Raw genomic sequence first — 26307 nt, forward strand, 5'->3', positions numbered from 1 at the left:
TCGCATATAAATGTTTCTAAATTTAAAGACAGAATTATAAAGGTTGAACATTCTATACAAATTTTAAAGGAGATATCTGATTTTAAATCATAATAAGATAATTGAAGATTATTATTAAGGTTAAAGGTATATTACAAAAGGAAGTGAATTCTAAAGAGTGTGAAATTTGCAATACGCACTAGTCAAGCTTCATTCTTGTTACAAGATATATACGAAAAAAGAGGAAGAAAGAGCCTAAAGCAATTAAAATATTATTAGTTGGTACTTTGTTTTGGTAATAGCTCTAGTACTAAACACTTACATTCTTTGAAAGCAGTTTTCCGTACGTTATATGGGCAGGAACATGGTTAGGTTCTGCGAAAAGTGCCGCTCTGTACCATTTTTCAGCTTCTTCGTCTTGGTTTAATTCTGCTAGCGTCTCCCCCAGAATAGTATAGAGTTTCTGAAAAATATAGTTAATTAAACAAATAAATAATGAAAATGGTCATTATATTTAATATTTGATGATGTACTTCGTAACTAAGTAAACTGTTATAATATAACTATTCATAGTGTCCTAACCACAATTACTCTTAAAGCATTTTAATATTATATTAATCAAAATAATTTCTAATTTTATATTTTATTAATATATAGTTTTTTTCTGACAAAAGAGTTCTAATAAATTAAATTTTTGATCATCGAATGGGCAATGGGTATAAAGTCTCTATCAACTCCTTTATAGCCTATTTAACCCAAGTCTAACTAATATGAAAAGGCGTTTGTCAGCTTTTCTATGAAAAAATAACATATTTTTATCACATGCCTTCAAAAGAATAATAAGGGTGACTAAAACTCCCTAGTAGTCATCCTATAAACTTTCCAAAATAATTTTCAGTATTTTCTTTTGACTATTGTTATCATAAAATCTTTACCTTGTTCTATTATAAACGTTCCAAGTTCAAAATGCAAAAAATTGATTGCCAAGAAACCTTAGTTAATTTAGTTGCTGTCCAGCAATAGCACTCAACTGAAATTAACTAAAATGTCACATCAATCTGAGATGTTTATATCAAATGCAGACAGATTCAACGTCCAATAATTTGGGTGTGGAAATCTGTAATGCGCATGCAACGGTGAATTATGCGGTTACCTCATTTAATTCACTAGTTATGTTAAAAGTCCTTCGTTCATCGAAGAGTCATTAATAAGTAATATGGATTACTTATAGGAGTAATAAGGGTGATGCAAGCAAATTAGAAAACGAAATCAAATCTCTAAAAAAAAACATGCATTCTGGTATTGTTATGATTGAAAACTATTTTCTGTCAGCACGGACCAAACTATCCTACTTTTATAGCAGGAAACTCCAAACAAATAAAACGAGTTTGCGATTCGCTATGCGAATACGGCAATAAAAAATCAAACCAAATCAACCGTATTCAAGAAAATGGTCCTTGGCACAAAATAGTGGTGAAAATTGGAATGAACCATGACGATCAACATCAATGAAATAAACAAATTATGATGTTCCCACCTGCAGCTTATGCAAAAAATAGACCATAAAAGGTAAAAAAAGCATTTATGTCGCATGACGTCAGATGAATAGCCACTAACCTACTTTTTTGAAACTGGCACTCATATTTCTTTAATAAAGGAATTGGTTGTACAATCAATTACAGGAGTCATAAGTATCGAAGGATGACTCGAAGGTAGGCGCTCATGAATAGCCGATGATGATGAGTCGGTGGCATTTTAAGTAGTAAATGTGTATAATACATTTCTGCCTATGCTATTAAAATGTCATTGAATATTTGGACAGGTATTTTGGGCGACCATATTAAGTTACTGCCAAACCAAGTTCTTCTCGCTATTCAAATCCTCCCTGAATTGGACCTGAGATCTATATTCAATAAGATTTCCATATTTGTCCCTGACTGTGATGAATGACTTTTATTCTTGGGGTTATATTAAGAAGACCATTTTCAACATGAGTTTATTAGGCTAAAAAATTTAGAAGAGTTGCGAGATATAATTGTTGAATGTGCCAATTATATTTACCAAAAGCTCTTTTAAGAGTTCGAAATGGCTTTTATGCTATGTTGACTTCTTGTTTAGCCAAAGACGGACATCTGTCCAAGGTGTTTATTTAAAGAATTAATTTGTGTTAAGTTTATTTTGAAGAATTTTAAATTTATTTTTTAGTGTGTATTTTTTATTTGTATAGTGTATTTTTTTAATTTTTATCAGAGTTTATATTTTTTTTTAGAATAACGCTTTTAATTCTCATTATGCAATACAAAGCATAATAAACATTTTGAGATAATGATTATAAGTTTGGCATAATATTTTGCAAAATTTTATTGCAAGTAATACAGTTGTATTACGCTTGCTAACGTCGTACTGAAAAATAATGATGCAGCAGGCGAGTAATAGAGCGCTCGAAATGCATGCATGTGCGTTGTTTTATTTTGCCTTTAAGCCTCTCTCTATGTATAATGATCGATTCTCCAACCTGTATTTATATGGTCAATTTTAACTTTCTCATGTCTCTCTTTAATAAAAGTAACTTATCTAAAATCGGAAGTAGAATAAAATTATATAATATCATATGCCTATCAGAGTTGTTGGTTCTGGTGACTGACTACGGTAGAAGTAACGGTAGACTATCCAGGTTTGACTACTGTTAGAGATCTGGATAGAGAAGGTGTAACCAGAGAGTCAGTGGGGGCATTAGGAAGGGCTTGGATGAATTAACTGATCTGAATCAGAGGTTTGTGGTGGTCCAAAGCAATCGCTAGGTATTTGTCCTTCATCTTTATCTGCCATAGGTGTACTTTTGAAATCTCTTAGTATGGTAGCATTGTACACTTACCACAAAGCACCTGTGTTTCTCACTGCTTTGGAGTTCACACATCTGGCAAGGAAAAATATATGGTCAAGAGATGCCAGCGTAAGAGATAATGGGATAAACGTAGATCTGTTAGATCTAGTCTTGGTCCTCGAGAGCTTGATATTAGGGTGGAGAAGAGATAAGTGGGCAAATAGCAAGCATAGTTATGTCAATATTTAAGAATACAATATAATTATCCTTCATAAAAAAGAAACATCACCTATCTAAAGAATTATCGTATACTGGGCCTCCTCTTACACGTCTATAAATTGTTTACAAGGTTTTCACAAAAAAATAACAAACTAACTCAATCTTTACCAGCCCAAAGAGCAGCCAGGTATTCAAAGAGGGTTTGACATAAATGATCAGCTGCAAACAAATCCATTGTTCTAATATTTGTCGATTTTAATAAAGCATTTTATAGTATAAACCAAATAAAAATGCTGCAAGCCTAAACAAAGATACTTACATAGACCACAAATACACAGTAGTCATTAAAGACATATACTAAAAAGCAAAAGTTGGATTAGATATTTAAAGGCTTTTATGAGAGGTAAGAGATTGATACTCGATGGCGTCATTCTTGAATAAAAATAAACACAGAACATGGAGCTGGTGAAGTCCTGATTGTAATACAAGAAGTGAACTTGATTTTTTTTTTCAGTAATAAATTAGTATCACAGGATGTTACTGCTGAACAAGTCACCTCCTACAAATACTTGGGTCATAAATTACCCATCGGAAGAGATACTCGCACATGCAAAATTTCCAGACAAACAGGGTTGGCTTGGGCAACCTTTGGAAAGTTTAAATATATTTTTAAAATGAATATCCCGACTTGTCTAAAGAGGAAAGTCTTCAATTAATGCAAAGCTGCGTGAAAGATGAAAGGGAGGCATTTTGCTCAGTGACAGAATCGAGAACAATAGAATCAGGGACGAAGTGGCCGATGCTGTAAAGTACATAGCAACTTAAAGTCGAATTGGGCTAGTTTTGATTTAAGAATCTTTGATGATGGACAAGGAACGTACTGGAGTGTAGACCATGACAGGACGCATATTGCAGCAGAGGCCGCCCCCTACCAGTTGGTCTGAAGATAGTAAAAAAGCCCAAACAAACTGGTTGAACTCTGCACAAAACAGAATATGGTAGAAAAGACCGCAGAAGGCCTATGTCCAGCAATGGACGCGAATGGCTGCTTGGTGATAATGACTATGATGAATATTAAACATTTATAAGAAAGCTTGTCTCCTTTGAAAAGCGGTTTCTGGCCGAAACAATATTGCTTGACTAACATTTACAAATCAAGAATAAGATGAGACCAACTCTCTAACAATATTTTATGAAAGCTTTTCTGTTAAAAACTCAATATATTACTTAATACACCATATTTATAAGATTTTTATTGACATATTACAAATATATGGATCTCTACAAATATATAGATCTATTAATAGGTGTCTCTGTTTTGGTTTGTAAAGATTCTGTAAATAAATGTATTTTAAAGAAAGCTTGCAGAAAATTTATTACTAACTTCAAATTACTTTTACTTACAAAGCGATATTTTTTATATTACCTGGGGTGGATAATATTCGGGCAAGCCAGCTACAGCCTTCCTGTAAACGGCAAGGGCCATATGTAAATATCCCTGGTTACTATACAAGGCACCCATCTGCAGTAAAGCAGATATTTTGGCATATTTGTGTTCTCTTTTATCTCTTAGGCCAGTACCATCTAGAGTTGATACTCTTTCAAGCACAACTACAGCTTCGCCATATCTGCGTAATGCTATTAGTGCTGTTCCTAGGTTGACGTAGGCTACTAAGGTAAAAGCTGAATTAAAACGATGACTTTTAAATGATAGAATTTGTAACATTTATAACAATTTTTTCTTTAAGGTAGTATATACACGTTTTTTAATATTTATACTCCAAATGTTTTGTATTTTTTTACCCATGTACTAAAACAAATTTTTATATTTTTTTTCTTACATTATAAAACTTTTTTTTATGGAAATAGTTGTATTAGAAGTTAATCTTTAATTTAATCACACACGTTCAATAAAGGTATATTAATACTTACAAGCCAGTAACGGCCTAAAATGAATGGCTCTTTGATAACTCTTAATGGCTTCATCAAGTTTTTGTTTCTTTTGTAGAAGAACCCCTCTGAAAATATTATTTTACGTAATTATAAAAATAATATGTTGAAATTATATAATTTGTATGAAATTTGATTGAATTTCATCAAAAAAGGAAAATTCAGATTTTAACTTAAAAAATTAGTCATTTATTTAACTCTTATTTTTGGTCTTATTGGTGAGCATTTCGGCTATATTAGTGAGAACCTAATTTAATACCTTGAATATGATGAGTTTCTAAATTTAAAGGCTTTTATGAGAGGTAAAAGATTGATAGAATTTATAATGGAACATGGATTATACTCGATGGCGTCATTCTTGAATAAAAATAAAGACAGAAAATGGAACTGGCGAAGTCCGGTTTGTAATATAAGAAGTGATATAATTTGATTTTTTTTTCAGTAATAAATTAGTATCAAAGGATGTTACTGCTCTTAAGTGTTGCAATATTAATAGCGATCACTAAATGATAAAAGCCAAAGTAATGAAACAAGAGAAGCTTAAAGATAAAACATAAAAAAGTATTGAAAAAAGGCAACTATTAAAAGAGCAAAAATTTGAAAAACAGAAATTTAAGATAAGAGACAAGAAGTATGGCGATACACAATTTAAATGAACACTATGAAAATAAAGTTACATAGTACCATAGAGAAATAAAGGCTTTCGAAATCTCAGAAAGAAAAGCTTTAAAAAAAGATAACAGCCCTAAAGAATCAAACAGGGAACGAAATAAAGAATAGCGAAGAAGAAATACGAAAAGCCAAACATTTTTACAGCAATTTAATAGTCCATACATTCTCGCAGCAAGAAAACAATAAGAATATCAATGTAGGACCAGAAGAGATCCCGGGACTTTGGCCTTTGAATTGAGAACGAGATTGAATATGCTCTAAATCATGTGAAAAATAATAAGGCACTGAATTAAGATAAAATTCTGATAGAAATGCTAAAAGAAGAAGGAGATGTATTGATGTCAAGATTATGTAGACTGTTTAATAAATGTATAAAAGATTGGAACAATGCTACTGTAATATTATTATACAGGAAGTAAAACAAACTTTAAAAATTATCTCCTGATATTATTATTATCGCAAGTGTACAAGATACTATTCACAAAAATTATCCTTAACAAACTGACCAATAAATAAGATTATTAACACCCAGATGTACAAGCGGGTTTAAATAAATGATATAGCGTGTGAGTGTCTTTTGACGTTGAAGTCCTAGTGGAAAAAGCGATTAAATATAATTTAGATATCTGTTTGACGTTCGAAGATTTTCAAAAGTTTTTTGATAGCATTAAACATTGGCCGATACTGCAATCGCTTGCAAATGCAAGAAAAGAAAGCAAATAATTTAGCCTCGTTGAACACAGATACGAAAGCGCCTCCCATATCATTTAGTTGAATAACATCACAAAATCTATCCAAATATATTGAGGTATGAAACAAGAGGATACGTTATCTCCAAGACTATTCATCTTGACCCTAGAAGATGCTTTCAATCAATTATACTAACAGGACAAGGGTATCTCTATAATGGAAAGAGATTATACCATCTAAGGTATGCCAACGGTATTGCTTTGATATCCGAAAACAAAGAACTGGGAAAAATTTTGATGGAACCAGAGGAGAAGACGTCAACAATCAAACTCCAGATAAACCTTTCAAAGACAAAAGTGGTGTGTAAAATAGAGAATGTATGAAACTATATTTACTTAGGTCATAATATATGTTTTATCACTGAAAAGAGAAAATCAAACCCAAGAAATAGAAAGAAGAAGAAGACTGGCTTGGTTAGCCTTTGGAAAACTGAAGAACAATAAAAACTAGAACATTCCCAATATATCTAACGTATGGCGCCCAAACATTGATCACGAAAAAATCGCTAAAAAAATATTAAATCTATCCGCTTATTTTTTCGCTTATTGATTTGATCAATACCGCAATACTGCATGGGTGTCTAAACAGTAAATAAGTCCAGAGCAGGTTCTTATGATATATGTATATATACTTCAAGTTTTTTCATAATGATAACAACCACTTGCCGCTCTAAATATCAATACTTTATCATTACAAACCGTCATAGCCATCAGGATCTTATTGCGTTAATTTTATGGCTCTACTTATAGTTTTTCACGGGATATATTACAACTTTTACTAGATCCGCTATATTGCTCATCTACTATAAATTTCAATCTGAAAAATGAGAAGAGTTACTAACCTAAACTCAGTTCTGAAAGATCGGTGAAACAGAAAAATTTCTATGAATCTGCATATTATTTGAGGGTTGTTATCCTACTTGTTGCAATTAGGAGATTTGTTTTAAATAGAAAAGTGAGGACTATCTATGATATGTAATAACTATATATTTTACTATTTTCCCCGGGGAGGGCCGGGGTAGAATAGCCCTCCGGTACGCTCTGCCTGTCGTAAAAGGTAACTAAAAGAGCAACCCCTTTGGTGGTAGATGTTGTCCACTTGCATCGCCCGGTTCAATGCCACCACATAGGACTTGGGCGGCGTGAAGTGGTTCCATGGAACTCACATTTCGCCGCCATGTCGATGTGTCCGGTTTCCAAAGGGGAAATGGAGAAGAAAAGTAAATGCATGATGGCGCCCTCACGACCAAAACTTTCCGGAGGTAAACTCGCCTCCCATTCGGATCTCCGGGCGGAGGCTGGTCGGGGGGTTCCATCAAGCGGATCAAAAAGCCTAAAAATCAATTTCTTCAACATCAGAGGCCTAAACATCAATATTAATGCAGTACACCAATACCTGCAATCAAATAAGCCTCACTTCCTGGCATTGGAAGAAACAAAGGTGAAACCTTCAACAACAAATGTTCACCTCATTTATCCTGGATACGATCTACACACCCGATTTCGACTAAACTTTGGATTGGCAGTATTTGTCAAGAACGATTTGAGTTGCCAGCGGGAGGAAACTGTGGTTCAAAATAATAGCCAGTGGTGCCACGAAATTTATCTGCTGTATCTACAGACCACCAAGCGACACCCAATATAGACGGCTCTTTTTGAACCTGGCTGATTGCAATAACCATCTGCAAATTGACTACCCAAGCGCAGAAATGATCGTCATGGGTGATTTTAACGTTCACAAATAACGCAACTGGTGGAGGAACCTACCAGAATCCCCGATCGAGACGGCGAGTTCGCAAGTCTCCTAGATCTGGTCTTGGCTTCAGACCCTGACTCGTACACTGTATCAGTACATGCCCCCTAGGAACATCGGACCACAAATTGATAACAGTCTCTTGTCAGTTGGAGGTTAAAACGCAGGATCCTCCGATGCCGCGGAAGGCATGGCACTATAAATCAGCTGAGTGGAACCATCTTCGAGAATTTTATCGCTCATTCCCTTGGAACCTGCTTTAGAACCAATAATATCTCAGAATGTGCAAACCAAATTACAGAGACGATCTTGGCAGGAATGGAAGCTTATATCCCTTTTTCTACTAAATGCAGATTAAACAACAAGCAATGGTTCAACCTGAATTGCAAAAAGGCAGTAAACACTAAAAACGCAGCATATCGCAAATGGCGTCAAGATCCTTTCATCGAAAATCCTCCAGAAATAGCTGCAAGCGAATTATTGATGAATGCAAAGAGAGTCACAACAACAGGATCAAAAACAAACTGCTAAACTGCCCAAATGGAACAAGATCTTTCTGGTTGGTATCGAAAGCCGTTAGTCAATGATTTGCTAAGTCGGCCTTGCCACCCCTAGCCGCAGATGATGGTTCTATCGCGGTAACAGCAAGGGAAAAAGCCAACTTACTGGGTAAACTCTTCGCGTCCAATTCTACTCTGCACTCGCAAAGCAAAACACCGCCATATTTGCCAAGGGTGAATTCATCGATGGGAGAAATTTCGTTTCCCCAACGAATTATAAATAAAATTCTTAAAAGCGTAGACCCCAACAAAGCTTCTGGACCTGATGGAATTCCAGCTCTAATACTAAAACGTTGTGCAGACGAATTGACTCCGCCCTTATGTAGACTGTTCACGGCATCATATAAGCAGGGCCAATTTCCAACAAGCTGGAAAACTGCTCGAGTGCAAGCTGTACCCAAAAAGGGTAAGAAGACGATGCCCTCCAATTACCGCCCGATTGCACTAGTTCCAGTAATATCGAAGAATATGGAGAAAGCAGTCAACCAACAACTGCTAAGATATCTGGAATCATCTGGACTAATCAGCGATCATTAATACGGCTTCCGAAAGCTTAGATCCACCGGCGATCTTCTGGCCTACGTCACACACTTGTGGACGGAGGCCATGGAGAAGCACGGCGAGTCCCGCTCAGTAGCTCTTGACATTTCCGAGGCATTTGACAGAGTGTGGCATGAGGAACTACTAACCAAGCTCTCTTCAATCGGTATACAAAACTCATTATTGAATAGGATCAAAAGTTTTCTTGAACAACGAACAATCCAAGTAGCCGTCGATGGATACCTCTCCGACAAATTTAACATTAACGCTGGAGTCCCTCAAGGATGCATTCTATCCCCCACCCTTTTCTTGGTATATATCAACGATTTGCTAGGAACCACTGTCAATCCAATCTATAGCTTTGCGGACGATAGCACACTTATTTCCACATTTAAGTCCGCCAAACCAACGACAACCGCAAGTTCTCAGAATCTTAGGCAGCAACAAGTAGCTTCAACCAACAACGATATTAGAGCAATCTTGGAGTGGGGCGATAATAATTTGGTCAATTTTAACGCTAAAAAAACGCAGGCTGCAGTATTTACGATGAAGACTAACCTTGGTGGCCCGGAGCTGGTTATGGCAGGATAAACATTGCCAATGAAATCATCTTTACATCTTCTAGGAATCGAGGTCACCAACAGTGTGTCCTGGCATGACCACGTTGCCGAGGTCGCCAGGGCGGCTTCCAAAAAACTCGGAGTGCTTTTCAAAACGAAACAACTGTATACACCAGAACAGCTGCTGACTCTTTATAAGGCTCAAATACGCCCTTCCCTTGAGTATTGCTCACATGTCTGGAGCTCTGCACCCAAGCATAGTTTAAACCTGCTGGATTCTATACAGAAGAGAGCTATTCGTCGTATTGACAAACCAGAACTGACAAAGAGTCGGGATAGTCTGGAGCACAGGAGAAAGGTGACTGATCTCTGTTTATTCTACCGTTATTATCACGGTAAGTGCTCCTCTGAGCTGGCAGGCCTGATTCCACCCAGGGCTGTTCTGGCAAGAAGGACGCGTCTAGCAGTTGCGGCTCATCAACATCGAGTCCACCTGCCTACCCCAAGGACGTCGCTGTATCGGGACTCATTCATCTGGAGAACATCTTCTTTGTAGAACGGGCTTCCACCTCACATATTTCCCGATGCATACAACCTACAGCGATTCAAGATAGATGCTCACAAATATCTTCGCGCAAGCACCACTCCAAGAGTGACATAGGACTTTCCTCTTGTGCTTGTTTACCATAAAAAAAAAAAACAAAAAAAAAAATAATAATATGAGGATCTACGAACACTCTAAGTAGACTACCTGGTGACTAATATTCAACTATTCAACTACGAAAGTCCAAGAAAACGCTGACTATAATTCGTTAAAAAAATAAGGAGGTGATCTCATTCTTTCACACATCTCGTTATTACCATATACTCATTCAAAATTTATAATTTTCGTGGGAAAATTCATAGGGAAGATTCTTAAAGAAATGCCTATCACAGGCAAATAATAGTAGTTTTATTAAATTGTTCGTACAGATACTAACATGTAGTCAACAAAATTGAAAATGTCCCTCGCTCCGTGGCTCTTTACCCATTTACACGTAATTTAAGCACAATTTGGCTACACTGTATGAATCAAGAAAGTATAGCGGCATTTTTCGGAAATAAGTAACGGGGGCTGATGCAGGGGAGCTTATGCGATCGATCCCATTATAACATTGTGTGTAAGGTATCATTGTAAATTTTAAGATCTATTTTTAAGGAGGGTTTTTCCATATTAATTGGCGGCACGTGGATGCAGGTAAAATGTATAAGGTGGTAATTATAAATAAATTTGATGGTAAGTAGTATTGTACTGTCTTTTGTGTTTATAAGTGCGTCGAGTCTATTTACGTGTTTAATTTTTTTTTTTTTTTTAAAGTGTTTTATGTAATATTTTTTTATTTTTTCATAATGCCAAGATTGCCTGGACAGAGGGAGAGTACAATGGAAATTTGTACTAGAATTATTGTTATGCATGAGATGGGTGCCACTATTTAAATTTAATATCTGACTCACTACTGCACCAGTTGAGGGTTAAGGGGAGTGGCCCTATTAAAAAATGTTTATTAAAATAATATTTAGTCCAAAACGCACCATGAGCCAATCCACTACCTATTTACCGCATTATTTGTATCCATCTAGTATATTTTTATTTATATCTGTATTATTATTGTATTTATTATTATACCTGAGAAATGGGTTTTTTTTGTGCCAAATTTAAGCTTTACCTCGTTAATTATATTTATTCGATTTAGTAATATGATACATATGTATATGCATTTTACGATATTAGACTGAGCATTGACATAAGTGAGCTTTGACATAGGTACTTTACGAAAAAGAAGAGAAGAATTCTATCGCCTGCTTTTATTATAATTTAAAATAATTTTGTCTCTTTGCGCCGATTGTTATTTTTAAATATGAAGGTTTTATAAAACTCATAGCAAACATTTTAATCTGAAATATTTTCACTTTGAAAACTTTGTCAATATTTTCGCTTTATATGCTTTTCACCGTATAATAAAAAAAAGTTGTCATAGAAATATATTTTGACGTAACGCTCTGAATGTTTTAAAAAAACACCAACAAATAATATAAAATTTTATTATTGTTGAGAGACGCTGTTATTGCTTTTTTAGTGCCTACTTTATTAACTTATTCATAATAATAAAATATTTACTGCTATTTTTTATCTATACCTATACATATAAGCCACCCCTTTGCTAAACTGTTGTCACTAACCTAATAGTATAATAGATATCTATTTAATTAATTAGTACTAATTACTGCATTTGCTTTTAAACAGGTCAAACAAGTTAGACGCTGGATCCAACGTCAAGAGGCAGAAAGGCATGTAGAAACCAGACAACATCCTGGAAGGCAACCTGTATTGACCGAAAATATGAGAGAAGCTATTGTTACCCAAGTAAAAAATAACCCTTTCACAAATAGCCGGGTGGTCAAAGAAACCATGAACTTGGATGTTAGTATGCAAACAATTAGGAATACTCTTCGTTCAGCTGGAATGAATTGTAGACGACCAGCCAAAAAGGCCAAATTAACGGTCGACAACGCAGAGCGAAGGCTTAGGTTTGCTCAAGAAAATATTGACCGAGACTGGTCAAATGTGGTATTTACCGACGAAAAAACGTTTTCTTCGGACATAAGGTCCCATCAATTAGTGTGGAGACCTACAAGTACCAGATATGATTCCCATTATGTCCAAGAAACTGAAAAAAGCGGGAGAATAACATTGTCATTATGGGGTTGGATGACTCAAAATGAACCCAGAATGCTGGTAACCACGCCACCCAGAATGAATTCCGCGGACTACGTGGACATTTCAGAAAATTCTTTTCTGCCTTCATACAGAATATTATATCCGGCTGGACCAATATCTTTTATGCACGATATTTGTCCAATTCATACCTCCCGTATGGCGAGAACATGGTTTGAGGAACATCCGGAATTTAATTTAATTCCATGGCCATCCAGAAGCCCCGACTTAAACCCCATCGAAAATTTGTGGGCTGAATCAATTCTTCGGATACTTTTAATCAAGGCCAAATTAGATCGAAGGAAACGTTACTAGCCCATGCTCAAAGAGTTTGGGAATTTTTCAGAGGGAGACCCGATTTTAGTAATTACGCGGGATCAATGCGGAAAAGGCTGCAACAATGCATTGACGCAAATGGTTTTTATACCAAATATTAATTAAGAAGCCATACCAATACCAAATGCACCCTGTGATATTAAATAATTATTATTTAAAAAAAAAGGTGTAAGTTTCGAAAAAAACACAATACATAGGCTATTTAAAAGTTTAAATTAAAGAGTATTTTTATTGTAGATTTAAATTGTAATTATACTTACTAAAGCTTGTTAGGAGTAGTGTTAAAGTGTATAGTAGTGTTGAATGTTATTAATTGTTATTAAGATGTTATACTTAAAGAACTGTAATTTGTCATTAAAAAGGAATTAAAATTTTCGCTTTGAAACTGACCTTTGATCCATTACTTATACGTTTTATAAGGTTTAAAAAAAAGTAAATAAAAAAGATACGGGACTACTACAATTAAAGTTTAGTAATTTAAGTTAACTTCGCTTGAATAAAAAAATTATAAAAAATATTTTTTTATCCAAGAAGAAATCACGAGGGTGCCTTCTTTACAAACGGAAATATTACTTTATTCATCACTTCAGTTAAAAAGTGTGCTTTACTCATGAAAAGCACATAGATTTTTTTCTACCTCTTACCAAAATATAGACATAAACAATTTAAAATATGGATTTGCCGAACAACATTTTGGGTTAATCGAACAAGTGGGGACAATTTTGAACAGTTTTTGTAAAAACAATGTCCACTTAACTTGATGAGTAAAAAAAATGTCAATAACGCAAACTAACTTTCTTAATATGCAACTTTTACTATACGAGTATAGGCAATTTTTGGTATATTAACTTCTTTTGACGAGTTCTACACCCTGTATTTTTATATAGGTATACTTATAAATAAAATGTGAGGAAAAAGAAACAAAAATCTTAATTTTTTTCCCATATTATGGTAGTACTTAGTAGAAGTACTTAGTTTTACTGCGCTGGACAGGGTATTCCAAAATAAGTAGTTTTGGTAGTATCTCAGCTCGTATTACGTTATTAATGCTAGGAGGTGGTGCTAACCATAGCGCGCTATTTTTTATGAAACCTTTAATGCCTTAAACAGGTTTGAGTTCGCGTTTTTCATTTCCTAGACACAGGATGAAAGAGAAAAATCTTAACATATACCTATCGTTTCTGCTGTAGCACTTAAAGTTTCTATTATTATAATGTTTCCTTTTTTTATGATTACCTATATTTTGGTTTACACTTACTGGTTGCTGCCAGAATTAAAAAAACTATTATTTTATCATAGAATTACATCTGTTTGTTTACTTATTTTTAAATACACACCATATATTTAAAAATAAAAAAACAAATAGGTATTTTTTTTAATTATATTATTTTATACAATAACGCACACTTTAAAAGTAAAAAACAATTTAAAATTTGGATTGGTATTTTTATTTAGGTTGCATTTTATTTTTCAAATGTTGGGTGAGTAATATAAAGTAATAGTTTGATAAAAAAAAATTCAAAGAAAACATCGATTAGGATTTTTATGTAATGCATCAAAATGTAAAAACGATTTTTTTTTCTATTTATTTTGACAACAAGCAGCATTTGACAACAAAAATATAGGTTGTGAAAGATCAAGCAAAAAAATAATAATTTTGAGTTAAGAAATATAGTGTCCCAATAAAAAATAACTGAAGGTAATTTCTCAAAAGTGATTAACCAAACAGAATTTTGAAGAGCGCATTTAGCCAACATACAGGGTGTCATTGAAATGGTGTAAAAAAATTCGGGGGGTGATAGTACTCCTAAAAATTTTAAAAAAAGTTCCTATAACTATAGGGTGGAAAATGCATATTAAGGGAGTTAGGGGCACTGAAAGGGTAAATTTAAAAAACGGTTTTTTGAAATTGTAGGCTTAAAAAACGAGATAAAATTTCGAAAAAAAATCCTCTGCCATAAATTTTGACCCAAAATCAAATGGTGATTGAAAAATGGCGACTGAAAAATAATTTGGAAAATCGGAAAGGGTAGTTTTTGCAAGGGTAGGGGGTTAATTCGTGAATAACTTTTTTTAGGTTATTTTCTTCGCAACGTGGGTTCATTTTTTAAAAACTACATACTTTTTCCTACAAAAAAGGTACTCTTGTTGCACATCGCCCAGAACAATGGTTTTCGAGAAAATTGAAGGCAAAAAGTTTGCTCTGATGGGCTGCTAACTGGTTAAACAACATAAACTTATAAAAGTTATGGGGTTTCAAAAGTAAACAAGTAGTTATTAAATAATTAATTGAAAAATCTAAATTTCATGATTTTTAAAACATCGTATTGCTTTAAAAAAACGAAATAAACCAATTACCAAAATTCCTTATTAAATGCATACTTATTTGATTCATTAGCCTAGTTTACACCGCGAGTACCAAATATTCAATACGCGGACCCAATCCCCTATTCTCAAACTCAACGTGCGCGAGTTGACAAGTTTACACGTAAATTATTCCAAATTGTGACTTAATAGTTTTGAGAATATGTAGAGGTTTTAGTCCGCGTACTGAATATTTGGTACTCGCGGGGTAAACGTAGCTATTGAAGGTATGCGGTCTTATCACTTTATTTATTTTGCATGTACGCAAAAGAAATGTTCTGGTTCATAAATATTTTTGTCAGTTGATTGTTGTTGAAGTGTGCGTAAACGTAAAATTTCACAAATTATGGAATACCCTGTGTGTGAACTGGCAGATATGCATTTTATTTACGGAAGAGCAAACGGAAACGGTCTTTTGGCTAAGCGCTTGTATGTCCAAAAATATCCAAATCGCAGGGCACCTTCTCACCGGATATTTGCAAAAATTCATCAGCGCCTAAGAGACACAGGTTCATTTGGACATAGAAACCAAGACCGTGGCCGTAACTTGATGGTACGTACACCTGATGTTGAGGAGCGCATTTTAGCACATGTAGAGGAAGATCCGGGGATATCTGTAAGGAGAATTGCAGCGCGGGAAAACGTGAGTCGCCATTCTGTGTGGATGACTCTTAAGACTCAACTCCTGCATCCGTATCACATCCAAAGGGTACAAGCTCTTGCTCCGGCAGACTATCCCGCTCGAGTCATCTTCTGTCGTTGGTTATTAAGAAAACAGGTACAAGAACCCCTTTTTTTGGCAAATATTTTATGCACGGATGAAGCTGGGTTTACAAGAAATGGAATTTTCAATTACCATAATACACATCACTGGTCCGATGAGAACCCTCATGCTGTTGTGGAAAGTCGACACCAAATTCGATTCTCAGTTAATGTTTGGGCGGGAATTCTTGGCGATAGACTTATTGGACCATTTTTTCTACCCCCGAGGTTAATTTGACACCTTTTGAAAAGTCGCTTGTTATTTATAATAATAAACATTTTAGGCTAAATGGTCAAAGTTACCTTAATTTTCTAATACATGATCTACCAGCACTTTTGGAGGAAGTTCCCATAGCACAGAGGCAGATCACGTATTTTATGCATGATGGTGCACCAGCTCATTTTCCGCTAGCGGTGAGGAATCATTTAAACCAAGTTTTTGAGAGGCGTTGGATAGGACGTGGTGGTCCACAAGCTTGGCCAGCAAGATCACCAGATCTTAATCCATTAGATTTCTACTTCTGGGGCCACTTGAAAACTTTGGTTTACTCAGTGCCGATTAATACTGAAGAGCAACTACGTCAACGCATTATCGACTGTTCCAATCAAATTCGTACAACCCCAGGGATATTCCACAGGGTACGCAGATCATGGAGAAGAAGAGCAGATGTCTGCATTGAAATGAATGGTGGTCACTTTGAACATTTACTATGAATGAATTAAGAAATGCATTATTTTAATAAGGAATTTTGGTAATTGGTTTATTTCGTTTTTTAAAGCAATAAGATGTTTTAAAAATCATAAAATTTAGATTTTTCAATTAATTATTTAATAACTACGTGTTTACTTTTGAAACCCCATAACTTTCATAGGTTTATGTTGTTTAACCAGTTAGCAACCCATCAGAGCAAACTTTTTGCCTTCAATTTTCTCGAAAACCATCGTTCTGGGCGATGTGCAACAAGAGTACCTTTTTTGTAGGAAAAAGTATGTAGTTTTTAAAAAATGAACCCACGTTGCGAAAAAAATAACCTAAAAAAAGTTATTCACGAATTAACCCCCTACCCTTGCAAAAACTACCCTTTCCGATTTTCCAAATTATTTTTCAGTATCACCATTTGATTTTGGGTCAAAATTTATGGCAGAGGATTTTTTTTCGAAATTTTATCTCGTTTTTTAAGCCTACAATTTCAAAAAACCGTTTTTTAAATTTACCCTTTCAGTGCCCCTAACTCCCTTAATATGCATTTTCCGCCCTATAGTTATAGGAACTTTTTTTTTAAATTTTTAGGAGTACTATCACCCCCCGAATTTTTTTACACCATTTCAATGACACCCTGTATAAAACACTATAGCGCATTGTCCTAAAAACTTTACATAAGGAAGAAAAACAAACTGATTGATTTTTTTAATATCAGCTTGCACAGCCACAAAAATATTCGAAACGTCCCATTGCAAAAACCCCATCTACTGAAAAATAAGTTCTGTCACCCCCGCCTATTTATACACGACTAAACTCGATCGATACTCTACACCCTACCGCCCGCCGTACGCTACCCCTTCCAGTCAAAAGCCATGTTGCCAAATTGTAAGGCAACGAAGTCCGAGAGCAGATGCGAGGGACATTTTCAAATTTGCCGACTGTACTTTTGTAGCATTGCTATATTGGCATTAACATTAGCATTAATATTCCACGTCCCTCAATTATGGATACAAGGTGATACTACAGACACTTTGAGACTCTGATCGTATACTAAAATAGTAAACAAATCTGTGAAGTTAAAACTTCCTTTTGCTAATACAATTTTCATTAGTATCATGTAAAAATCCATACTTTATTAAGATATTCCCTGAACTTCACCATGGCAAAGCATTTATAAATATTATTCAAAATTACCATAAAGTAAAATGTACGTACTTACAAATTATAATGCACATCAGCCATATTGGGTCGATATTCCAGAGCTTTACGATATGCTTGTTCAGCCTCTGCAATTCTTCCATTCGTACTTAGAATGCTTCCAAGATTTCCATACGCTAAAAATAATTCTTCAATTATTTTTTGTTATACAGAAGCATTTTTAGTAGACGAACGACATAATTTTACATACCCTTGGCTGGATTAAAAGGAATCGCGCTTCTAAACAAACTTTCTTCGCACTTCCATTCATGATTCCTTAGTAGGGTTTTTGTACAATATCCGATTAAAACCAAACAAAACCCAATGGTAACAAAAACTTTTGATTTTCCACCTTTCCACATTTCAGCACCCGCGATACCCATTAGTAGACAAAATCCGGCACTCGGAATGTATAAAATCCGTTCTGCCACCACGAAGCCAACATAGAAAAATAGATTTGTAGCGGGTAAGAACGGAAAAATCATTAGAGATAAGGAAAATAGCACAGCGTCTATGGAAGTTTTAGTTCTTCTTATTTTAGAGCATGAGCATATACGTGAATGGCACTCGCTACTTGTGTCCGATATCTTGTAGCAGTTAATGTAGTTCTCAGTAGATTCTACAATTTATAATAATTTGATAGATTAGACCTTTTAGAGTTGCTGGCTTCAATGTGGATTACTTAATAGCAATCACTGTAAATAACATTTTGTTATTTTTTTAAATTTTATTGAAATATAAATTTTCTTTTGTTTAAAAGTTAATTTAAGTAGCTCACCTAGACTTACACTTTTTTCGTGTTCCTGCCTAACCCCATCACTTTTACATAATACAACTCGTATGCTTCTTCCCAAGACTGAAATCAATACCCCATAAAAACAAAGAATATAAAATACTCTTGGATCCCTAATGCTTTGCAACTTTGGTATAGCATCCATACCCCAATCAAAGCTCAAGTCATTAGGATGTAAAAGCATGCCAAAATTTATTATTGGCAAGTAAGCAAATGTCATAATTCTTGTAATCAATCTAGGATCTTTTGCAGTTGGGTTATCGGCTGTTGAAAATTCGGGTGTTTTGACTTGAAGGCGTATAACTAGTATAAGGAGCAAAGCTGTTGAGAGAATAGCAAAGCTGGTCTTTTGTCTCTGAAAAATGAATGTTTTAAAAAATAAAATGAAGGCCTACAAGCTAATAAAAATAAAATATAAAAACATGACTTTAATATTTGTCTTATTGTTTCTTTCAATTTTTTCTATTATTATATTACAAATCTTTATAATACTAGCTTGAACATAATTTTGTAATCGTAGTTCGTCATTCTGGTTGCTACATATAAGAATTGCTTTATTGCTGATAATTTTTTTGCGTGTTTTGTTACTGTATACTAAATATCCGATAATTAATCGAATATAAGTTAAAGTATGATATCTGTTATAAAAATAAAGCGTTTGAGCATAACAGGGTTTTTAAGAGACTGACAATAACTTATCCCGAATAAAACAGTCCATGTACTCCAAATTACACTTTAATTAACACAATGGAATATTCTCATTCTTTTTCGTCTTTTATCTTAACTCATCGGGAAGGTTGCTACATAAAGCATTCAGCATGTCGCGTAATGTTTGAAGCCTTAAATTCAGTTTTACCTTCATGTAGTGTCTTTAAAATAAATCTTAAAGAATATATATTTATTACTAGTACAAAGAATACTTTTTTATTTAGTGTACTAGAAGACACTTACAGGCAGTAAATGTAACTCAATTTTTTTATATAGACTTTTAGATTACCTTTAAGTGCCGGAAGGAGTCTTAGAAATACGTAGGGTATACTTTCAGCCTTCAGGTACTCAAATTCCTAGAATAGAGTCTCCAAGAATCTTTAAGTGCCTGGAAGAGGCTTAAGAGTAAGTAGAAGGCGCTTAAAGGCAGTAAAAGTAACTTAACTTTCTGGTATAGACTCTTAGGCGGGTCACACATCAAAGAAACAAGAAACATGAAACGTGAAGCAAGAAACATGAAATATATTTCATAAAATAACAACACACAAATGCGTTTCATGTGACGTCATGGAGAAACAAATCTCGTTGAAACTTATTTCATGAAATAGGTTCTGTTCTATATTTTGTGTCGTGTTTCCAGTTATTTCGAAGGTATTTTCATATTATTTGTTAATTTGACCAAACATATATGAAAACAAAATGAAAGACGACGAAAAATTTATTGCGATGTTTATGTGAGTGATTGAAAAACATGAGGATCTTTATAATTATAAGTTGGAGAGGTATTGTAAAGGTGTCCAGACCAAGAAACATCGCCAGAAACATACAACTTCGCAACGTTGCAACATCGAGTTTCCATTGACGGCTTGTATCCGGCAACATGTTGCACTAGATGTGTCGCGTCCAAATGTAAATTTGAATATTATAGCAACAATAAAACATTTAGTAAATAATATGGACTGCTTGGAAGCCGCTGGAATTACTGCAGCTTTTATTATAATTAGTGCTCATCAAAAACAAAGAAAAAAAAGCGTTGGTGGAGAAGAGAATTATTTAAAAAAAAGGAAATAATGGAAATAATTTAATGGCCGAATTAATTCTTAATGACGGAAGTAGTTTAAAAACTGTGAGAATGACTAAAACAGATTTTGAAGAATTATTGTTATTGGTAGCTCCAAAAATCTATAAAAAGAACACAAATTACCGTGCCTCAATTTCACCTTCAGTTCGATTAGCAGTGACTCTTCGATATTTGGCTACTGGGGATTCTTACACAAGTCAGATGTACTTAGTTAAAATATCAAAGCAGTCCATATCTTTAATTGTTCCTGAAGTTTGTGAAGTGATTATTGCAGTTTTACAAGAATATTGTCAGGTAAGTAAAGAAACACTAATTTTTAATATTTTCTAATGACTTATTACAAACTTATAACATCACTTGGTTTTAATACTAAGAATTCACCAATGGTTGAATATTTAGCGGTTGATGCTTGCTCAGTCATTTCTTTTTCCAGGGGGGAGTTTATGTGCTTTAAGGCTTGCTGAGAGTATTGAGTTGTTAACCCGGTGGTATGAGCAGGTTGGCACTCATAGGATTGAAACTGATGAGTATAGGATTGACTGTCAGTAAGTGTATTTGTAGGAGACAACACTGGAGATGTTGAATGTGATGAATATACAGATAAGTGCTCGGGGGTTTAATTGTATGCAGTAGGTTTTTTTTTTAATATCGTCATATCCACCCATCTCCAATTTAAATAAAATGTTATATATGTGATGCTTAGCTAAACATACAGCTCGGTGGCTTTGCTTGGCATTGCGCATCCTGCAAGAAACATTTTCCCCATAGACGGCATAATCATCTTTGTTTTCTATTTTCTACCTTACATCTGTCATAAATTTATACGCTTCATCGACTTTCTCATCTTCAGCTTTTTTCTTAAGTTTTTTATTTATTATTCCTGGCATTGAAAAATCATTTTCTTTTCTTTTTACTGCAATTGATTTTTGAATGTTAGAAGGACCAGGATTTAATAGATTTTCTGGTTCCGAAGCAGTATAATTTTGTTTCACAATAGTTTCTATTATGCTCGCGTTACTCTTATTTTCATCAGTTTCAATCTAAAATTAAGAAAAGAACTTTTAAAATACTTTTATTTTTTACTAATTTTAATAAATATTTTTCAATATTTTTTTTTCAGGTTCCTTCATCGGAAAATGAATGGTTAAAAATCGCGGAAGGATTTGAAAAGAAATGGAACTTTCCACATTGTTTGGGAGCGATTGATGGGAAGCACGTACAAATTGAAGCACCAGAAAATAGTGGCAGTATCTACTATAACTACCATGGAACATATAGTATTGTTTTAATGGCTATAGCAGATGCAGACTATCAGATCAGGTATGCCGATGTAGGCTGCCAAGGTAGAATTTCAGATGGTGGTGTGTTCAATAGTACGGATTTTCACAAGTTTGTTAATAACAAATTAAAAATACCCAATTATAAAACATTGCACAGCTTACAGAAACCCCTTCCATTTGTATTAGTAGCTGACGATGCATTTACATTAGGCACGAATTTAATGAAACCTTTCCCTGGCTCTTATGAAAAAGGATCAAATGAAAGAGCTTTCAACTATCGATTATCTCGAGCAAGACGAATTATTGAAAATATATTTGGTTTACTGGCTGCTGGTTTTAGGATATTTAGAAGACCTATAGCTTTAGAGCCTAAAAAGGTCACTTCTATTGTTCTTGCTTGCGTTCATATACATAACTATCTTAGGAGGAATTTATAATCGATCCGCTCATATAATCTACCGGGTACATTTGATTATGAGGATACTGAAACCGGAACGATTATTAGAGGCAATTGGCGCAGTGAAATAGATGGAATAGCTATGCTCAATTTACAAAACATTCCTAGAAGGAGCTCTGAAAATGCTAAAGAGATCACAAATGAATTTGCAAGATATTTTAATTCACCTCAAGAAATCGACCATGGCAACATAATTTTTCATAATTATTATCTTAAATCATTAGGTAAAAATATAGTATGAAAAAATAAAAACTGATGTTTTACTTATACATGCCATCCCATCGTAAAAATGTTAAACTAGTTGTCAGATTTAACGAAACACCTTACTTTTTTTGAGCAAGCTTAATCTTCAACAATTTTCCCAACCCATGTAAGTACATTTGTATTTAAATTATATTTGTACAATGAAAAAACAATGTAGGTACTTATTAATATTGAAAAAATAGTATAGTGAAAAATGTAAGATTAAACAACGACACTTACCTCTAGAGTACTACAGCTTCCTATGGAAACGCTATTTTCAATAAGAAAACTTAAGGGATTATAACCAAACCATTCAGTCTCTGGGGAATTGGCTCCGGCCCCACTTTTTTCAGCGACAAATTTCTTTTTATGCTCACGGTGGAGTTTTTAAGGATTTTATTTTTTTTGAAATCTCCTCACTCTCAACATTAAAATGCTTAGATATTTTATTTATCTCATTAAACTTTATATATCTATCTCTATACTCTTTTTTTTGCAAATCCCACAATGCAGGGTCTGTGTGAAACAGCTCTATAAGTTCTAAAACTTTATTTTTGGTCCACATTTTACCTATAAAACATTATAATAAACATTAATTTATAAAATAGAAATCAAAATACAAATAAACTAGATATATACAAAATAAACAAAATATACTAATAGCTACTTACCTACAGCAAATTTTTAAGACTATCTATGCTTAACTATATCCGATATCTGTAACTGATGTATATATCTTAATACCGAAAAAAAATCAACACAATTATATCAGTTTTGCCACATACGGTCCACACTGGCCGATGTTACCCATTTTAGGTGGGAAACACGCAACAACCAACATTCTTTGATGTTTATGCCGTCGTCGCTTTGTCCAATGTTGCAAAGTTGTCGCCACAATAACAACATCGGTCGACAACATCGAGAATCGTTTTGTTGCCAACAATTATCGTCCGGTCTGGACTACGCTTAATAGAAACGCCAAGGAATTAGCAAGGCCGCAGCTGGCTATTAAAGTAAAATGTACAGGTGAGTTTTGTAAAAATATTTTATTAGTTATTTAATGCGAATACATTTTAATTGAACATTTTAAATTAAACACATACTATATTTTGCCATGGTAAAGCCACTTCTGGTTTAACAAAATATTGACATAATCTATCCCTTAATTGAACTGCTGCGATTGTTGGTCGACCACATAATTGTGATGGAATATTTATAAGGTTTTGGGGTAATTTCATGGAAGTATCGGATGAAACAAATACTTCATCGTGTTTTCGGATAAAGTTTTATAGAACACATGCAGCTTTTACAATATTTTCAGTTTTATCAACATTGCATGTTATTGGTGTATGAAACATTCTAAATTTAGAACAGAGTATTTCAAAAGCGCACTTAACACTTTTTCTCGCTCTTGAAAGGCGATAGTTAAAAATTCTTCTGTCATTAATTAAGGTTCCTTGTGAATATGGCTTCATTATTTCTTGTCTTAACGCAAATGCTTCATCTGCAACGAGAAACATTGGAAAAGGACCACTATTATCTCCAGGAAGTAATCTTGCCGGTGGAATATTTAATATATTTTCATTAAGTAGCCTACCAATCTGGGAATTTTTAAATACTGCACCATCGATGTTTCTTCCAAAATCACCTACTGATATTGCAATAAAAAGAGAATCGGCATCAGCGATTGCCATTAAGACGATCGAATTGTATGATTTATAATTATAGAAAGCAGAGCCACATTTCGGTGGAGCTTGGATTCGCATATGTTTACCATCTATACTACCTAGACAGTTAGAGATATTCCATAGTTCTTCATATCTCTTAGCAATTTTTAGCCACATATTTTCTGAAGGTAAAGGCATATATCCTTTTTGGAGGTAATTCCAAATTGCTTTAGCTGTTTCGTTCACTACATATCCTATGGTAGTTTCTCCTCTCATAAATTAAAAGGATAGCGCTCAAAATGAACAACCCGCAGTGAGAAACCTGCAACAAACATAAATAGCATTAGCATATTTTCAATATAACTATCATAAATACATGATTTTATTTGTTTGATTTCAGTTAAGGAATATAAAAAGGGGTTGAGGATGTTACGAATTAGTCTCTTAAGACATCTAAGAGAAAACAAGAAAGTAAGTAGCAGTTCTGGAAAAAAGAAGAAACCATTCTATTTAGAAGATGCAATGAAGTATTTCATTGAATTTCATATCACATTTAAGAAATGCGGAGTCCAAGAGAAGAACACGAGGTATGTGATAATCATTCGCAAATGGAGGGCAGTCAAACCTATGGCAATAAAGAGGAAAGTGTAAATAGTTCAAATATTGAAAACAATCATATTGAAGAAGAAGTGAATGAAATAGGCACTTCACACTTATTGGAAAGAACAGTTTCTTCAGTGCCGACAGATTTGCCAAAAAAAAATCGGCAAAGGTTCTCTTCCAAGAAACGCAAAATTAAAAGTACTCAAAACTGGGAAAATTCTGCTGTAAAATGTTTTAATGCCTTGAGTAATAAATATAATGTAAATACAGAAAAGAAAGAATTATCCATCAAAGAAGACGCCGACTTACTTTTCCTGAAAAGCTTACTCCCTGATTTAAAAAAATTAAATAATGCTCAAAAGAGACAGTTCAAAAAACGAATTTTTGTTCTTTTTTCGAATTTTTTCGATTCTTAAATGAAGACTGTGCGCATAGTACTGTACAGATTGCTCTTCAATCCCCATATTCTTCTGCAGTATCAGTATCTTCTTATGACAGCAACATACAATATTCAACTGATAATGGAAAGCAATATGCGGACCTTGCTAATGCAACTATTTTTCAATAAAATAATAATTTGAGTTTTGTAACCTGTTTATATTAAAATATATGTTTAATATCAATTTTTTTTTTTACTTACATCAAAGTAATTAACAACTTTTCTTCAACTCCTAAAGCCGGTCTGAAGTTCGTATCCTTTTGAAATAAATGAGGGCCGATCACAGAGACTAATCTAGTAAATATCTGCAAAGACATTCTATAAAATGATTTAAATTTTTCCGGATGATCACTTAACTCTCTTGATACTACATATGAACCAAGTTTAAGGTTTATTTTGTTATACGGATGTACCCAATAACGTTGTTTCTTTCGTTTTTTATTATGTTTTGATAATAATAATGTGGTAACAACAGCAACTATTGCGTCGTCCAAACTATCATCGGTGTCTATTGCTATCTGAAAACTGAAACTAATTTTATTTTTGATTCATTAGTTTGTAATTCACCGAAACAGTTTTGTGTTGCGTACTTCATATTTTATGTTTTTTGTTTCACGTTTCATGTTTCTTTGATGTGTGGCCCGCCTTAGATTACCGTTAAGGGCCTGAAAGAGGCTTTAAAATATTCACAAGATACTTCCACGCATGCATTCTTAAAATCGACTCTCCGATAACCTCCAAGTACCTGGAAGAAGCTTAAGAGATACCTAGAAGATACTTACAGGCATTCAAATTTCTGGATTAGGTTTTCCGTTTCAAGGTTAACTGTATAACCGATAAGTTTTAAGTATACACTTTCTTTAGGTATTAAAAGGTATTTAAATTCCTCAAATAGACTCTTACATTATAAGTTCTATGTTGAGCAACCATGCAAAGAGCTTTATATCGAGGCAATATAAAGGTAATGGAGAAGTTTGTAGTTGTTCTGTGATGACCTTTGGTATTTATCTGGTTCTTAGTACAAAAGTTTCCCTCATGGATCATGTTGGTGGAAGTAATGAAATCTGGAAGATTGCTGATAAGAAGCCTAATAAAGATGCACTTTCCAGTAAT

General features: G+C 34.0%; 1 protein-coding gene across 3 annotated transcripts in view; it reads right to left on the reverse strand.

Annotated features, from left to right (window-relative positions):
- The window catches only part of LOC126744496 (protein O-mannosyl-transferase TMTC2-like), a 61038-nt gene that overhangs the window by 2779 nt on the left and 31952 nt on the right, over positions 1-26307 (reverse strand). For 2 of the 3 annotated variants that reach the window (XM_050451933.1, XM_050451932.1), the window contains exons 4-9: positions 18702-19071; positions 18135-18542; positions 17946-18060; positions 4955-5040; positions 4449-4693; positions 302-442 (exon numbers count right to left, since the gene is read on the reverse strand). In XM_050451933.1, coding sequence (XP_050307890.1) covers positions 302-442; positions 4449-4693; positions 4955-5040; positions 17946-18060; positions 18135-18542; positions 18702-19071 — 1365 coding nt within the window. Of the gene's footprint in view, positions 1-301; positions 443-4448; positions 4694-4954; positions 5041-17941; positions 18061-18134; positions 18543-18701; positions 19072-26307 lie in introns of those variants that run through there. The other variant, XM_050451934.1, reaches the window with a different exon arrangement.

Source organism: Anthonomus grandis, chromosome 14 (genome assembly GCF_022605725.1).
Source record: "Anthonomus grandis grandis chromosome 14, icAntGran1.3, whole genome shotgun sequence".
In the NCBI taxonomy this organism is placed as follows: domain Eukaryota; kingdom Metazoa; phylum Arthropoda; class Insecta; order Coleoptera; family Curculionidae; genus Anthonomus; species Anthonomus grandis.